This window comes from Octopus bimaculoides, chromosome 3, assembly GCF_046866305.1.
Source record: "Octopus bimaculoides isolate indiv1 chromosome 3, ASM4686630v1, whole genome shotgun sequence".
NCBI lineage: Eukaryota > Metazoa > Mollusca > Cephalopoda > Octopoda > Octopodidae > Octopus > Octopus bimaculoides.
In genome coordinates, this window is record NC_142930.1 from 66,012,521 (window position 1) to 66,032,179 (window position 19,659).

General features: G+C 32.6%; 1 protein-coding gene across 5 annotated transcripts in view; it reads right to left on the minus strand.

Moving 5' to 3' along the window:
* Nucleotides 1-1,800: 1,800 nt before the first annotated feature.
* Nucleotides 1,801-19,659, minus strand: part of LOC106879548 (high-affinity choline transporter 1) — a 226,910-nt gene continuing 209,051 nt past the window's right edge. For all 5 annotated transcript variants that reach the window (XM_052966391.2, XM_052966389.2, XM_089349121.1 and 2 more), the window contains exons 4-10: nucleotides 17,352-17,459; nucleotides 14,251-14,406; nucleotides 12,527-12,675; nucleotides 10,999-11,151; nucleotides 6,603-6,732; nucleotides 4,698-4,909; nucleotides 1,801-3,062 (exon numbers count right to left, since the gene is read on the minus strand). In XM_052966391.2, coding sequence (XP_052822351.1) covers nucleotides 2,433-3,062; nucleotides 4,698-4,909; nucleotides 6,603-6,732; nucleotides 10,999-11,151; nucleotides 12,527-12,675; nucleotides 14,251-14,406; nucleotides 17,352-17,459 — 1,538 coding nt within the window. In that variant the 3' untranslated portion in view covers nucleotides 1,801-2,432. The remainder of the gene's footprint in view (nucleotides 3,063-4,697; nucleotides 4,910-6,602; nucleotides 6,733-10,998; nucleotides 11,152-12,526; nucleotides 12,676-14,250; nucleotides 14,407-17,351; nucleotides 17,460-19,659) is intronic.

The window sequence follows — 19,659 nt, forward strand, 5'->3', positions numbered from 1 at the left end:
TATATATATATATATATATATATATATATATATATATATATATTATATGTATATATATATATATATATATATATATATGTATATATATGTGTGTATATATATATATATATATATATATATATATATATATATATGTCTATATATAGGTGTGTATATAAGTATATATGTATACGAACGTATAAATAAATATATATATATATATACTCAAACACATATGTATACATGCACATATACATACACATATATGCATATATGCATATATATATATCTAAATATATATGTATGTGTGTGTATATATATATATATATATATATATATATGTATGCATGTATATACAGATGCATTGTGTATGCTTTCATGCATATATACATATGCAACTTCTTGTGCATTTTGCAGATTTCTATAATGAGAATCTGCTTTTAGTAAGAGTGCACACACAATACATCAATGTATCTATGCAAACATATTATTATTTGGATACATCTATATGCATGTATGTACGTGTGTGTGAGTGTATACATACACGCACACACACACACACACATATATATATATACATACATATATATATACACACACGAGTATATGCATAAATATATAAGCATATATTTATATATATATGTATATTTATGTATGTATGTATGTATGTATGTATATGCATATGTATGCATGAATATACATATACATATATATATATGTATATATGCATACACATGCATACTTAAGTGTGTGTGAATGTAAGTGAAAGAAAAAAGGATATAGTTAAAAACAAAGAGAAAGAGAAAGAAAAAGGGAGAGGAATGGGAACATATATGTGCCACTATGTGAATAAACACACAAATATGCATATACATGAATTTTTAAAATTATTATTTCGTTTTGAAAATTAATTTGTCTTTAAATGTTTGAATTTCTCACTATGTGTGTGTGCGTGTGTGTGAGTATGTATAACATATATATATATATATGTATATATGCATATGTGTGTGTGTGTGAATATATATATGTATATACATTTATATGTACATAAACATACATATATACATACACACACATATATATATACATACACATATATACATATATATATACATATATATATACATACACATATATACATATATATATACATATATATTTATATGTATATATACATACATATATATATATACATATGTATATATATATATATGTATATAGATATATATACATATATACATGTATATGTATATATATATGTATATAGATATATATATGTATATATGTATATAGATATATATACATATGTATATACATGTATATGTATATATATGTATATAGATATATATATGTATATATATATATGTGTATATATATATATATATATATATATATATATATATATATATATATATATATATATATATATATATATATATATATATATATATATATATATATATATATATATATACATACATATATATATGCATATACATACATATGTATGTATGCATGTGTATATATATACATTCATATATGTGCTTATATATATATATATATATATATATATATATATATATATATATATACATATCTCTCAGCAACATCAACAAAATCACCTAACATTAACATTAATATTAACTGAGAAACTGAGAAACACTTTTGGACCCAGATGTAACAAGATCTAAACATTTGCATACCAGATGTTAACATTCATTTTGTAATACAAATATCAATGCCAACAGATTAGATGTAAACATTTATAAGATTCCTTTAACACTGTAATGTTTCATGAAATAATAAGTTAGAAATACATAATTAATGTTTGTATGAATGAGTTTTCTTAAAAAAAAGGCAAGATACATAAAAAGGGAAAAAAACTAGGAAAATAAATCCAACCATTTCTCACTTTAGTAAAATGTCTCTTGACTATGTACATCAAGATTTGAAAAGAACATTGTAATAAATCATGGAGAACCAAATATTGCTAATAAAACCAAATATATATTTTTTAACCAATGTGTTGGAACAAGCAGAGGTGGATTTGGTTGGTTCCCCATAGATCACATGGTTGGTTCATTAATAAACCCTACCCCATGATAAAACACACATGATTCAATTTTTTTTTATCCACATGGACATTTTGTCCTCCTCTAATATTATTTTGTCGGTGGGTTGATTCAAAAAAGAACAATGTCATTTTACTAAATAAAGAAATAAACATAGCAGTATTATCAACAACATCAACAATGATAACAATATTCTGAACATATATTTAAAAGACTGTCTCCCTTTTCTAAAAAGTAGCATGTTTATAGTAATGTCATTGATCGTTTTCAAAGACATTGCCACATTGGCCATCATCACTGGTTTGTTTTGAGGGTTATTGCAATGGCTTTTGTTCATTTGTTCTAAACCAGGGTATATTGACTATGTAACTTCCAATATGGTTAACCATTTGATCCAAGAGTAGGATCTGATGTTGTTCCAATGTATCCATAGTTAACATGCTCTTTAACACCCAGATCCTCTTGTGATATCTTCAGTGCTGGGTTAATTTTACCATTCATTTCTAGTGTTGGTGTAATTGCTGTCAGTTCATTGGCTGGTTCTCTCATGGCGAGGGCAATAACTTCATCTGGTATGTTGACAATGCACATGAAAACGTCATAGCGCCGTGGTAGATGGGCATTCTCAAAGAGGTATTTGAATATGTATGAAACACCCACTATTGTTCCAAGAGAAAGAAACATGGCTAAGGTTTTGAATGGAAACATTTGAAGTTGTTCATCCTCATCATAGAAAGGATAAAAAATGATGGGTTCAATAAAAAGTGTGGGTTCCCCACCTGAAAGGCGCATGAATATGCCAACTATATAGCCAGCTAACGATCCATACGTGTTTGCCCACTCTAAATACACAACAGTCACAAGTTGGGGGAACAATATCACGTAGACAAAATCGGAGCAAAGATACCAAAGATCATAGACCGATGTCACCTTTAATGCCATTGCAGTTGCGAGCACACCAACACCAAATATAGCTACACGCATCACCCAAAGGATTTCTTGATCCGATGCCTGAAAAAGAAAACAAAGACAACATTTACAAAAACCTGATGAATAGTTATAAAATTTTAGCACAAGATATAACAATTTGCATTAAGAGAGTTAAAAGTAAAATTGTCAGAGGACTGTCACTCCTATTTCTACTTCAAATTAAGGACCGTGTGATTCAGAAATAATTGCTGAAATTTGGAGTAGAAAATTTTGATGGTTAATAAAAAAAGTAGCGAGAAGGAAAACAATCAGATTATCTCTAATGGGGGAATCACAGATATAAGATAGTTAAAATTGCATCTTAATGGCTAGAAAAGATTTCAGATTAATTAATTGCTAAACGATACCCACATTGAAGTGCTGTTCAAAAATCTGGGCTAGTATTGCTTGCTGCTTTGTATAAAAACACTTCAAACTGTTTACTGTTATCCTAAATCGCTTCTAAAGCAAACCTGGAGATCTGTTTTGGAAGCAATTTAAAATATTTTTATGTATAGTTCCTGGCTGATAGTCAAAAACTCACTCTATGACATCCTGCAACCTGTAGCTAACATATTCGTTGTTTCTGCTCCTTATCTTGCAGAAAGTGAATATAAATTTATTCCTGGATATGATTCTAGACTGTTACATATAACATTTCTAAAACTGAAACTGATAAGGTTTACCATCGATTTAAGTAAGTTTGTATCTAATGAATGTGAAGGCACATGGTTTAGTGATTAGGGTATTTGGCTCAATGGCATAAAGTCATGAGTTCATTTCCTAGCAGTGCATTGTGTTCTTGACCAAGACACTTTATTTCATGTCTACTCAGTTGGCAAAGATGAGTTGTACTTACAATTCAAAAAGGCCTGCCTTGTCACATTCTGTGTCACACTGAATCTCTCTGAGAGCTACATTAATCCTTTGGAGACAGCCTCATTTGGAGTTTCAATGCCAAGAATATGGAGCCCTTTTCACCTGCTCTACAGTAGGCATGCACTTATTTTTCAAAACATTATAAAAAATAAAGTAATTACTTTACATATATAAAAGTATATATATATTACTGTAGGAAATTGAATGAACTAATACACTATTCTTTGTCATTCAACTTTTTGGCTGATAGAGTGGGATTGTCGTCTCCTAAAGGTTAAGGGCACACATGTTTGTGAAGTGCTCATCCACTTGCATGCTAATTTCACAAGCAGGCTGTTTGGTTGATTGAATTAACTGGAACTCATGTTGTCATATTTGATGAAGAGCCAGACCATCCAATAGGAAGATGATGCTGATGTACCAGAATTGATCAGGGACTTTGTGAGGAGAATAAACTTTTTTAAAATTCTTTCTGAAAAAAAATTTCTTTCTCCCTTAGAAAGAGTCACTTGTGAAAAAGTCACTTGTGAAAGAGTCTCTTATGAATGAGTTACCTGTGAAATTTTGATATTCTTTTCTCCTCATAACATACAAATGACCTAAACTTGCAAACTTCTCTTTGTGAATTTCACTGGTAAGCATTACTGCTTGTTGGTTCAAACTCTAGTGTCTTATGAGATGAAATTGAATTAAGTACATAGAAACAAAATAAATTCAAGCATCAAATTTTAAGCTTACAAACCATAAACCTTACACACTCAAAGACCCGAAAGAAGTCAATACAAAAAAATTACTTACTTTTTGGCGAAAGATTAGCTTATATACATTCCGAGCAAACATGGAAGCTGCTGAAAGAATAGAAGAATCTGCTGAAGACATGACAGCAGCAGATATAGCTCCTAAACCGAAAAATGAAACGAAATCAGGACACATATACTGCAAACAGAGAGGCAAGACAAGTTTTAAGTTCTTTCCTTCTGGAGCATGTCCATATTCAGTCTGGTTCCAGTCTGAAAAGAGAGAAAAAATATTTAAGACATTAAGAACATGATATATACATACATGCATGCATATATAAACACAAACACATACATGTATGCCTGCATACATACATGCATACAAACATACACACATATATGTATGCATGCATACATACAAACAAACATACATACAAACATACATACAAACATACATACATACATACATACATACATACATACATGGTGAATTAACGCAGAACTTACAGCTCTGGTACCCTGACTATGAATTCTCATTTGTACCTATTATCATAGGTGCATTAGGCTATGCACCAACAAATTTGCACAAAAACCTAGAAATACCCAGTTTCATGGAGAAAGAGCAAAAAAAAAAAAAAAACCGATGCAGATTCTCGTAATCCAATCGGTTAGTGACACAGGAAAGATTTGTAAAACATTCCAAAAAATTCTCCATCTGAGATTCTTATGTGAATAGATGCTTGTACTTGGGTGTACGCATTTACAGTTCAACCAATGCACCAACTCAACCACATATTTACAAATATCAGGGACTTTCTTAACTAAAAGTTTTGTTGCTTTGTTAGTGACCGGCTTGAACTCCCTCTCAAGAAGAACCTAAATTAAACATACATACACACACACATATATGTATTTAGGCAATTAAGATTAATAAAGCTATATTAAGTATCATACACCATAAAATTCTCGATTCACTGAAATTATTTCTGCTTAGAGAGAAAGTAAAGCAGTTACCTCCAAATAAGAATAGGAGATTATTTCAAGAATCAGAAAATTTTCAAAATTGATATGCCATCAAGGAAAGACATTCTGATTGTCTGTTGACAAAAAAACAGCTGTGGACATGTGTTTCTGTCTCAATAGATGTCCTCAACTCAGTTGTTGCACTAACTTGTTTCCAGCAGATATATATATAAGTACAAATATGTAAGAGAAAACACTCAATTCATGTAGGAGAATACATTCTTCCTACTCAGTCTGTCTAAAACGATATTATCTAATATGTCTTTCATTTTTTAAGATGACAGAGTGCAATTTGAAGGAGATTTAGCTGCTAGTTCTAGCAGATGCTCACTATGGTTTTGGGTTTCAGGGACTTTCTAAATGACTTTTTAGTCATTCAGACTTTTTAGAGGAGAAAGAAATTCATGTGTTTTTGATGACACTTATTAAAAACAAAGCCATCCTAAATCAATGAAATGAACCCTATCACATTTATTTATTGACAGCAGCCACAACATATATAGATCAGAATAATGACCCTAAACCCATGAGACCCCTGGAAAACAGCCCAGTCTGCCTACACCTCAAAACAGACCTGGCTAAAGATTGTCTTGGTTGGAAAGATTTAAAGACATTATAAAGTAATATAAAAGGTATTATTATATTTGGGGATGGTCATATTTCACCAAGTAAACATGCACACTACATTTTTGGCTTTCACTTCAGTTTTATTACTACTATTTTAGTTTCTCTTCTGTCACATTCTGAGGAGACACATGGCATAGAGAGTTGATGAAGAGGTCACAGACTGTGTCACCATCCCCAAATGTAACAATATTTGTTTCAACACACGATTTCACATCAAGAATTTTATAAAAACAAATACATAAAAAGTATGTTTTATTAGATAACATTAATATATTAAAATGTTCCTTTGTGCAACTTTGTGAAACATTTGTTTTACCTGTGGAGGCAGCGACAGCACCAAAGAGGATTGCAGGGAGAGCCATAATGATGCACCCAAAAGCTGCAATATATGACAGCATTTTTGCTTTAAATGCAGACTTGGATGATAGTACACGTTGGAAATAAGCCTGAAAAACAGAAGGTAAATTGATGTTAATTACAGTAAGTTTCGTGAAAAAGGTATATTTTTTCATTCAAGTTTTTTGAAAAACAATTATGATCAATTTATAAATAAATATAAACAAGATAAAAACTAAGAGAAAGAGAGAGAGAGTGAAGGAAAGACAGAGAATGTATTTTGTTGTTAAAATTATAAAAACAGTGTTCAATGATTGACTTCAAGCTAGAAGCAAAGCTCGGACAATACTAACTGAGAGAATGTTAAGTCATACTGTTATATTGGGTTGGCAAGAAAGTAATTTCAATTTTTTAGTGTGAAATAAAAGTCATTTTTTTTTTTAAAAAAATGAACTTTAATCAATTATATATTTTCCATTTTGTATGATAACCTTTTGCCATCTTTCTGGCAACTTCATGATTCCACACTCATAAAACTTCTTATCAGCCAAAAACTGAATTAAGTGTGGTTTCAAGTCATCCTCATTATTGCAAACTTCGAAATAAATGGTAACCAAGCTCCAATAATTTTTCACAAGTTAGCAAAGATATGTGTGGTCTAGCATTGTCATGGTAGAACACGATTCCTTCCCGATTTGCCTATTCTGGCCATTTTTCTTTGATTGCTTCCTCCAGTTTCATTAGTTGTTGACAGTAAATATCTGAATTGATCGTTTGGTTCCTTGGAAGCAGTTCAAAATACACAACACCTTTGTAATCCCACCAAAATTGACAGCATGACCTCTTTTGGTGCAATTCAGCTTTTGATGTGGTTTGTGCTGGTCCACTACACTTGGAATATGAGCGTTTGTGATTGATGTCATTATAGACAATTCCTTTTTCATCACCAGCGATGATGCATTTAAAAAAAAAGGTTGATTTCATTGCGTTTGGGATGCATGTCACAAATATTGATTCGTTGTGTTAAGTGAACCTCTTTCATTTTATGTGGAACCAAAATATCGAGCTTCTTAACGAGTCCAAGACATTTTAAGTGATTTTCAATTGTTGTGTGTGATACATTTAATTTCTCTGCAATCTCTCGCACAGCTATATGACAACCAGATTCAATTACGGCTTTGATTCAGTTATCATCAACTTCAGTAGGTCATCTTTGAGTGAAAAATCTCCAGAACCGAATTTTTAAAATTGTTTCTGACATGTGCATTCTGTTAAGCAATCAACACCATAAACATCACATACCTCTTTGTGAGCCTCAACAGCTTTCTTGTCTTTATGGAAATAAAAAAGCAAAATATGGCAAAAATGTTCGTTTTTGCACTACATGTTATAATTGACACTGAAATAAAAATTACACACAATTTACTTCTAAAGTAAACTAAAAGTAACAGCTATCACATATCAAAAGGTAAAAAAATCATAACTCTTTCAAATTAATAAAAGTCATAACTCTAGTTGAGGAAAATGAAATTACTTTCTTGCCAACCCAATATATTATTGAAAATATTTTTGACAAAGTTTGTGGTTTAAGTTTTGCTTGGAGTAAAAAACATTATTTTTGAAGAATGTCTTTATCAAGAGATGAAATTTAGAGTATTGGAATTACTTCATATTGCTTTATATAATATATATATATATATATATATATATATATATATATATATATATATATATATATATATATATATATATATATATATATATAAGATGAGGTTGGGAAATAGCAGGCTTTAATAGCAAATCACATTTGTTTCCACACCAGCCATCAGCTTTAAGCTGCTTAGTTTACAGTTTCTTGTATACTTGTAAGTAGCAGTCCACTTGTGATTCTGTTGCAGATAAGTCTTATCTTTTGTTGAAAGTTCTCCCTAGCAAGTATGCCTAGTTGTTGGATTTTGTTGAATACTGTTGCTGTTTTGCCTGTGGGCCTCTGTTTTGCTTGTTTTCTTTCCCCCATTTTGGGGAAAAGAGATTCCAGAAAAAAAAGTGTATTGTGAACTGGAATGAACCCATGCTAGGAGCTACGTCTCAGTGGCTGGAAGCCGTACCACTGCGATGGATTCACTGGCGGTGTCGGAAGTTATAATTGAACCGGAAAAGTTGGAAGAGTACAAGAAACTGATCCAGAAAGAGGGGTCGAGTTTAAGGTTGACCCCCTCCAGAGGACAGTGGTTTACAGAATGCTGTCCATAACCAGTAAGAAGATTGAGATAGCAGCAGAGGAAGCCATAGAGAAATGTCTGGAAGAAGTGAAGAGTGTTGCAACATTCTATACGAGAGGAAGAAGATATGGCAGAGTGGAAATGAGGTTTGCCACCGAAGAAGAGGCAATAATTTACTCCATCACGCCACTGAGATCAGAAGAATGGGTGTTCCTGCCAACCTACTGTGACAAAAGAGTAGCAAGAATTAAGATAGGCAGGGTGCCACCTGAAACTGAAGCAGCTGTAGCAGCTGGTAGCAGCTGTGATGCACGGAACCCATGAGGACACAAAGATATTACAAGTGGCAAGAACAAAGAAAATGAATTGATGGGATTACAATCTGGAAATGGTTATCCAAGCCACCCAGCAAGACTTGAATAAAATAGCAGAAGAGGTGTTGCTGCCTGAAGACATAAAGCTGAGAGTGGCGGTAGAAGGCAGACCACCAACGTGCTATCACGGCAGAGAAAAGAGGCACATTAAAATAAAGTACCCACCAGATAAGCAATGAGATCAGAGGAAACTAGCATGAACAAAGTCGGGGTACCGAAATGACAAACCCAGCCCAGGAAGAGAGTATGGAAGACACAGAGGAGGAGGGATTTACCAAAGTACCCAAAAGAAAGAGAAAGGAAACAGTAAATACACCCCCTGAAAAGCCCCAAAAAGAAGAGGAAGAATAGTAAAACAGAAGTCATTGTACAGCAAACACAACACACAAGATACACTCACACAGCATACTTCACCACCAGTAACACCAACAAAAAAAAAAAAAAGAAAACCGTCCCAAATAGTCAGAGTTCTCCTTGTAGACAAACAGACAGACAGGCATAGCACACGATTCCTCAAAAGGCCCCATAAAAACAAACCGTTTATTATGACATACACAAAAAGCATTGCATTTCAATGAAAAATCACCAAGTTCAAATCGGTGATCAGAGTGAAATTGTTGGCTGAGAAATATACAGAAAACACTAAATCTATACTGATAGACAAGGAAAGATATGCTAAATTAAGAGAATTGTTCAGGTCAAACATTGACCCATTAGGAGTGGAGGTGGTGTATGATGCCCTACCTCCAGTCATGAACTATGACGATTTGAAACCCTGTATAAACTATGTAAATTTTAATTTCATAAAAAAGCAAAAAAAAGAAAAAAAAGAAAAGACTACACACCTGCTATCACAAAAAGAAAGATAAAACGTTTTGATAAAGAACAGTTAAATGGTACTGCTCGAGAGTGGGGTTCAAGTAGCCATTGCACCTTCATTTATTTATAATTCATTTTCATTCATTTCATTCTTTTATGTTTTATGTCCCACTTGTTTTACCTGTACATGCACTGTCCCCTTTATACTGGGCCCTCTGTGACTAATAAAGAAATGAGTTTACAGTTATATATCCTTATACAAGATTATTCTTTAGAATTACTATATAATTAAATTCTAACTGGACCCCCACCTGCAAGGTCATGCACTGGTTATCTCAATATGAGATCACCATGTTGTGTGCATATGGTTGTGATGCATGTGTCTGGTGTTTCCTCATCAGATAGGTAGCCATGATAGGTATATTGGGCTTCATATATTTGTACCCCAGTGTCACTTTGATGGGATGTTTTGCCCTCTCACATAATAATAACAATAGAGATATGTGCACATATACAGATATATCATCTTATAAAGATCATATTACATCTATTGCCCCATGCTTGCACAGGAAACGGCAGAGGAAAAGTATCTATGCTAAAGAAAGTACAAGTGGTCAAGTATTTTCAGTCATTTGCTCTCTGGTAAAACATGCAGTGAACCATTGGGTATCTCTTTGAAATATAAATGTTTGATAAAGCAGTATTATTCACAAATAACTACGATGGGACTGTGTCTGATAAGGTGCTGTTATATTTGATAAAGCACCATCATTCACAAATGTCTGATAATGTGCTAGTATTTACAAATATATGACAAAGATGCTCTTATTCACAAATGTTTGTTAAGGTGATATCATTTTATAAGTGTCTGGTAAAAAAATGCTATTATTCAAAATCTTTGTGAAGTGAAAATAAAAAAAATGCAAATGTATAATTAAAATGAAAATGGAAGTTATCTTACCTGCCAAGGAATTCCTCCAAATATCAGTAAGAGATAGCTGTCAGTATAACTGCCAATATATTTGGCATCAACACTTTTAATCCAGTTAGTTGTGGCATTAATTGCAATGTTGTGAGCTGCTTTATGGGTCATGGCAAAAGGAAGAGAAATCCACTGTAAAAAAGAGATAAAGTTTAATTAGCTATTTCTGTCATCTCTTTAAAAGGAGGTTTTGGTGTTAAGTCCTAAACTCTTCTGTATTGTTCTTTTTAAATATATCTTTCAGATAAGGTGGTGAGCTAGCAGAATCATTAACATACCAGACGAAATCCTTAGAAACACTTCATCTGTCTTTACATTCTAAGTTCAAATTTCACCAAGGTTAGCCTTGCCTTTCACCCTTTCAGGGTCGATAAAATAAGAACCAGTCAATTGCTGGCCTTTTTGCCAAAATTTGAAACCACTATATCTTTCAGATAAATCAAAAGAAACATCTATCTGGAAGTTCGTGGATATTTGCACAAGAAACTGGAATGGATACACTGAGGCATTTCAATCTGATACCCTAACCATAAATTGATATATTCTATAAACAAATAAACACTTTAACTAATGAAACTCTATACCAAAATATACTCTATAAACTAATGTATTCTATAAACAACTAAATAAATTCTCCAAACAAAGAAGCACACAGCCATATCATATAGAAAACACCTATAGCTTCAGGTGACCAATATCTTGTGGGTGAAATATGGTAGATAAAAACTGTATAGTAGCCCAATGAAAATATATATATACATACATACATACATATATATATATATATACATATATATATATATATAAATAAATACACACACACACATACCTATATACATATATGTATATATATGTGTGTGTATGTGTATATATATATATATATATATATATATATATATATATATATACACACACACACACATACACATATATGCACTATATACATACATCACATGATCATGGGATCAATCAGACTATTGGAATGGTATAATGCACTCATTTTTTAGCTTTCAAATGAAGCCACTCAGCAGGTTAGCTGAGCAGACCACATACATATTATACATAAATATATATATGCATGGATATATTTATCTATCTCTTTATCTATATAGCTATATATATTTGTGTGTGTGTATGTGCATGTCTATATATGCATATATGATTATTTGAGTGTGTGTAGGCATGTGTGTGTGTGTGTGTGTGTGTGTGTGTGTGCATACAGACATGCACACATATGGCCAATCTGTTTGTATTTGTTTATATCAGTGTAAAGTGATTGAGATTGTTTGCGATATTTCTTCAGACTCAAAGGTAGATTCAGCCATTTGAGGATGAGAGAACAATAAAATGAACATTGAACTAAATACTGAAATCAACATAATGACTCAAAACCTTTAAAAGCAATTACTGAATTATGGCCCTAGCATGACCATAACCCAGTGAATAAAAACCAAATAAGGATAAAATGAATTAGCTCAGTAATTAAAAGAATCATATGTTCACTTACCAGGCCCAAAAAGATGAAAAACAGTTGGAGCACATCTGTATAGGCGACTGAATAGAGTCCACCAAAAAGTGTGTAGAATATGGCAATACAAGCTGAGACAATGATGGAAATGTTTGTATCAAGCTCAAGAATTACTGCCAAGGTGGCACCTGAAGTAAAAAGAAGGAAGGAACAAAAATATTGTATGTAATGTCTCTAACTTAATTCTTCTTCTGTTTTTTTTTAAATTCTATTTTATCATCTGATCTTGAAGGAATAGATAGAAGTACATTTCTATTTTACAGGTTTATTTACAACATTTGAAATTATGATATATGTTTAGAGTATGGAATATAGATATGATTGCATTTAGAGTATGCATATATAGATATGATTGCATATACAATACACTCACATACATATATGTGCAGTTGCACACACACACACACACACATATATATATATATATATATATATATATATATACACATAGTTGAAATTTACAAAAATCAAAAGATGAAGACAGGTGTATAAACAACAAACAGGTGTATTAGTTTAACGCTCAGGAGGGTGAGAAAGTCTTTTATGTTTTGAGCCTACGCTCTTCAACAGAAAGTTGTAATGTGGACTCCTTAAAAATAAGTCTGAAAGTGAGCCCTCTCTATCCACCAGAAACAAGGTGTGGGTAATCACCGATATCTTTGTCAATGTGGTTGTTGCATGGCACATCACTACAGATATTTTCCAGGCTATGCTTTATACTTTTAGAGTTATGGGGGCTGGAAATTAGGGAAGCATTATATACATGCATGATGCATCATTAAGATACATATGAAAATCACAAAATACTCTTTTTTCCGTTTTTTGTAGCAACAGTTTTGTCATATGACAGCTTCCTTGCAATGTCATTTTCTAGAGACAATATGCATAAGGAATTTAAGTGCTCTTCAGTCATAGTAGACCGAAATTTATTTTTAACAAAGGAAAGCTTTGAGGAATTCCTTTCTGCTTCATAGCCTGTGATGGGCATTGTCAAATACAGCTTATGCACAGTGGTAATATAAGGGGACACTTCAATTAATTGTTACTCATAAGTAAGCTGAAGAACTTCTGTACGTTGCATTTTAGATGATGTGTTCTCTTCTGTGTTCCAGGATTTCCTAAGGTGTAAATACTCTTTGAACTGATGACACTCATTTATTAATTTGTGGTCAATATCATCTTTGTAATGCAATATTATAAGTTTGATACTGTTCTCATCAAATTCTGAATTGTTCAGGCAACCAGTGTGCTTCTTCAACATGACAACACTTGCCCCCATGACGCTAATTTGACTACAGACAGTATTCAAGAGCTCTGTTTGAAAGTCCTATATTCTCCTAATAATGGTGCCTTCATATTATCATCTGTTTTGGTTGTGCTCCAACAGTATGTAAGACATTTCATTCAATAACAATGCAGACCTGAAAACATGATTTGATAAATCTTTTTAATCAAGACCCAGTGATTTCTACCATCAAGGCATTGACAAGCTTGTGGAATGTTGGCAAGAAGTTATGAATAATGAAGAAGAATATATTTTTGACTGATTTCTTAAAATGGTTGATGAAAAATAAGGTTTATAATAAATGAGAAACAAAAAAAATAAAACGAATTAATTTATCTGACAATCCAATAAATATTTATTTTAATTCATATTTTTTTAAAAATTAATGTATATATATATATATAATGATTATACACACCAAGAGCTGAAAGTACTGCAGCTGACCAAAACACTTCTCCAAGAAGGGCTGGCAAATACAACAAACCACCCATTCGCTCACCATATTTAATCTGGAAAGGGTCTAACATGGTAACGTAACCCTGTGTACGCATTTTTTCAGCAAAGAAAAGACCACCTGAAAAATATGTACATAAATTTATACAAATATATGTTTAGATGATGTACTTGTGCATAATACACTCACATCTGTGCATACACACACACACACACACACACACAAACGCAACAGCTTTTCATAGATCTAACATATTTTTCTTAGCTAATAAAAGCTGACCTGATGTGCTAATCCAACAGAGAGCAGTCGCCATATTCCCCTCCATATTGGCTAACTCTGATGAGCGTAAAGTTATATAATCACAGTTTTACCTAACATTCCATTGTATTCTGTATTTAAAACCGCCTGGTAAGATCAGCTGTGATGGATATTTAATACTAAACTTTTCAGATAATGTGTGTGTGTGTGTGTGTGTGTGTGTGTGTGTGTGTGCGTGCGTGTATATTTGCGTGTGTGTATCTTTAAGTGTGCATATATAGATATTTATATATAGATATATATGTAGCCATCTATGTAACATAATGTAAACACATCATTAAAAGGTCAAGTTGCTGCAGTATATAATTTGGAATTTCATAAAATATTGGTTTCTAATTTTGGTACAAGGCCAACTATTTTGGGGGAGGAGTAAAGTCGATTACATCAACCCCCAAAATCAACTGGTACTCATTTTATTGATCCCAAAAAGATGAAAAGCAAAGTTAACCAAGATAGAATTTGAACTTAGAATATGAACATGGATGAAATGCTGCTAAGAATTTTGCCCATCATGCTAACGATTCTACCAGCTTGCTGCCTTAAAATTTCATTAAAATATTATCTATAAATATATACTTTGCAACAGATATTGATAACTAAGTATTCTCTTTCATATTTTAACACCTAACAAATCAGTCCTGACTAAGTACATATAAGTAACAGATGTTTTTTCAACAAATGTAACTTGGTGTAATTGTTTCTATGAAAATTTGAGGATGTTGGGTATTTCTTATCCCAATATTCTCTAAGTCCTTTCATATAGCTTATCGTGGGATATTCACTAGTCTTTCTGTGGAACTGTTATAGATCTTGGTTCAGTCTGAAAGTCCGCTGGAATTTTTCTTGATAGTTCCATGATCTGCAATAGCTGACTCTGGGTTCTTTCACCTCCATGGTGTACATCTAGTAATTTCCACATGGTATGTATTCCCCTGTTTGATTACTGCTATAATCTTTGTATGCAAATATGTATGTATGCAGGCACATAAATATATATGCATGTAACGTATATATGTGTGCATGTATGTATATGTGAATGTGTATATCTATATCCGTCTGTCTGTCTGTCTATCTATCTATCTATCTATCTATCTATCTATCTATCTATATATATATATATATATATATATATATATATATATATATTTATATATATATATATATATATATATATATATATATATATATATATATATATATATATATATATATATATATATATATATATATATATATATATATATATATATATATATATATATATATATTTGTATATTTATATATAAATATGTACATTCCTTATTTTTGAAATATCTTGAAATACTCACATATTATCATTTATAGCTTTATGTGTATGCTTCAAGATATTCCCCAAAAGAATTTGTTCACATTCTCTTGAAAGTTTATAAATTTTTACGATGTCAACAACATGCAATATTATTGTGTGTGTGTGTGTGTGTGTGTGTGTGTGTGTGTGTGTGTGTGTGGGTGGCTGCTTTGTTTATAGCAAGTCCTCTACTGTTGGTGTGTGTGTGTGTGTGTGTGTGTGTATTATATATTTGTGTGTGTTTTATGCCTTTATATGTGTGTGTATGTACATGTGTTTATTGACATCTTCAAAAAGGCCACACCATCTATGGAGAGTACTATACCAAGTTGCTGAGGCAGTTATGAAAGGTTATCAAAACCAAATGCCCAGAAAAACTGCAGAAAGGGGTCCTGTTTCATCAGGACAATGCTCCAGCAGACAAATCCTTGTTGTCAATGGTTATTGTATGTGACTGTGGCTTTGAACTTGTTGATCTCCACCACCATTTCCTGATCCAAGCACTGTAACACCAATGGAAGAAATGTGTGGACTGCAAGGGAGACTTTGATGAAAAGTAAACCTCATATGATCACATTACATAAAAGTATCTCTGTCAGCCTATGAACTTTTCAGCTGACCCTCATTTAACATGAAGGATAAATAACAGAGATTAGTAAAGATCAACGTTACACACTGGATCAAGCTTGTCTCATTTCACTCCAGCTTCTACAGGCCCTATACATTCAAAGCTCCTGTTTTATTATCATGTAACATTAGACTTTTAAAATATTTCATACAATCTGCTTACTACATGGAAAGAGAATCCTTTATCACAAAGGGATCCTTTTTCCACATAGTAAGACATGTGCAAATTTATGTTTGAATGAATCGTAATGGCCATGAGACTAATGTACTGAACTATTAATCATAACGTAGGCATGAATTTAAAACTTACTATTGTAGCCATTGTGGTGTGACCCTGAGAAGGGTACAAATACACATACACTCATGCACACACACACACACACACACACACACACACACACACACACACACACACACATTATGTATATGTCTTTCATTAGTTTGGTCTAATGGAAAAGGTTGTGCCTTCATGAAATCCCATAGGCACTTTAAGCCCAGCAAAATCAACAGGATTAATGTTCCTCTTAAATAGTTGCGACTACATGACAATCCCAAACTTTTCCACTGTATTCATGTTAGTATGGGAAAAAATTATGCAAAACAATGAAGAAAGATCTGAAACAATTATTTTCATACTTATTCTTAATGCTTTCTGAATGATTCAAATGTAAATATGTTAGTCACTGTTGTGTATGTCACAAGAGAACAACTTCTCCCTCATATGATGATTGTGTGATCATAGTTTAGTAATCTTAGTTGAAAGTCGAAAAATCTTAATTAAAATCTAACTTACCAAAGATAAGACTCAGGGCATATCCAATAGGTGCCTGGCACCAGAATAATCCATCACGAACGATAATTTCAGCTGTTCCATTGATGTAGGCACCTCCAACCCATGTTGCTGTAAAACAAAATCAAACCATGCATGGAAAGATTAGCATTGAATTGTGTATGGTGTGTGTAATATGAAGAAAAGTTAAAACATTGTTATTATTGTCTCAGGTGGCAAACAATCAAAAGACAAAAATAAATAGAACTCTTCACGAAATGGTTTGCAGTATTTAGTTTCTAAATTTTAACTTTATTTCTCCAAAAACTGAGAAAATAATTACCAAGAATAAAATGTAGTGACTTCAATCAGATGAATTTCTTATGGATTTCATGGTATCAAAATGTAAGTGACAGAGAATTACACAAACACCTTCTACACTGAAAAATGCTTAAGCAGAATCAATGTAACACCATATGGGGCAAAGTTAGCTCTTTGAATTACACACACACACAGAGTTACACTAACACACATGTACATGCATACATTCACACATACATACACAATCAATAAATTTCTAACCTGCTAACCTTATTAAACATGCATACACATGTGTGCACGTGCACACACACTCGTACGCATGCACACACACACACACACACACACACACACACACACACAATGTGCTTCTTTCAATTTCTGTCTATCAAATCCACTCATGAGGTTTTGGCCGACCTGGGGCTATAGTGGAAGACACTTGTCCAAAGTGCCACTAAACCTGGAACCATGTAGATGGGAAGCCCACAGCCACCCCTGCACCTATATACATATATAAAGCAATCATTTCGACATCTGACATGTGGCACCCAGTTGCACCTGCATAAGTAATGTCGATTTGATGGAGGGAGTGAGCTTATATCGACACAAACATTTGATCACTATAAACAAATCATCTGTGTGGTTGTTCGGTAAGAAATTGTCAAACTGTCATATGTTGTCTAACAATGGGAGAGTCCATTATATATATATATATATATATAAAACAGCATCAGAGCCAAGCAGTGATTAAGAATAAATGAACTGTAGGTTAATTGAAATATGTTTGTGACATATTTTAATTTCTAAAAGCAAGCTCACTGCAGTTACCATGGAGAAAAAATTCTTTCTCATGGTAAAACCACCATATCTGTCCAATGTCACCCCCTGTTAGACTCCTAGATGGCTGTTTCTGGCACTTTAGCCTTCCTCAATGGGAAATACTGAAGAGAGATAACCCAAGGCAAATTAAAGTCATGGCTTTAACTAAAAAACAGTCGACATCAGTGATTGATTTGCACTATTCGACTGCCTGGCCGGAATAAATTTAACAACATCAGCACAAGCAGTGATTTAGAAGAAACAAAATTTAGGTTGTTAAAATATATTTGTGATATATTTTAACTTAATTTAACTTCTAAAGGGAAATTCAGAGCAGTTATCATAGAGAAAAAAAATTCTCTCTTAAAAAACATCATATCTCTTGTAAAAACACCATATCTGCCCACTGCCCCCATTGGATTCTATCAGATGTTTGCAATTTGCTTTCTTTATACATGTTATTTTTTTATTTTTAATGATTTAAAACCCATATTTGTTGTGAGAATTTTTTCTTCTTTGGATCATGGGTCATATTTCTTGCTTACTCTTTTTTTAAATTCTTTTTACCTGTTTCAGTCATTTGACTGTGGCCATACTGGAGCACCACCTTTAGTCAAGCAAATCGACCCCAGGACTTATTCTTTGTAAGCCTAGTACTTTTGCTGAACCGCTAAGTTACAGGGAAATAAAAACACCAGCATCAGTTGTCAAGCAATGTTGTGGGGACAAACATAGATACACAAACATATATACACGCACATACATACATATATATATACATATATACGACGGGCTTCTTTCAGTTTCCGTCTACCAAATCCACTCACAAGGCTTTGGTTGGCCCGAGGCTATAGTAGAAGACACTTGCCCAAGGTGCCACACAGTGGGACCGAACCCGGAACCATGTGGTTCGTAAGCAAGCTACTTACCACACAGCCGAAAATGATTATGTTGTCTTATTCAGAAAATTTCTTGTTTTACAAAAATATACATGGTATGGAATGTATATTTTTATGGTTCATTGATCATGTACCATGTATTGTTTTTATGGTCTATTGGTTTTGTTTGTTATAACTGGTCATGCATCATGTAGTTGTGTTTTGCAGTCTAATAGTTTTGTTGAATAGGAATGTGAAACCTACATTCATACAAACATATACATATATATATATATGTATACACTCACACACACACA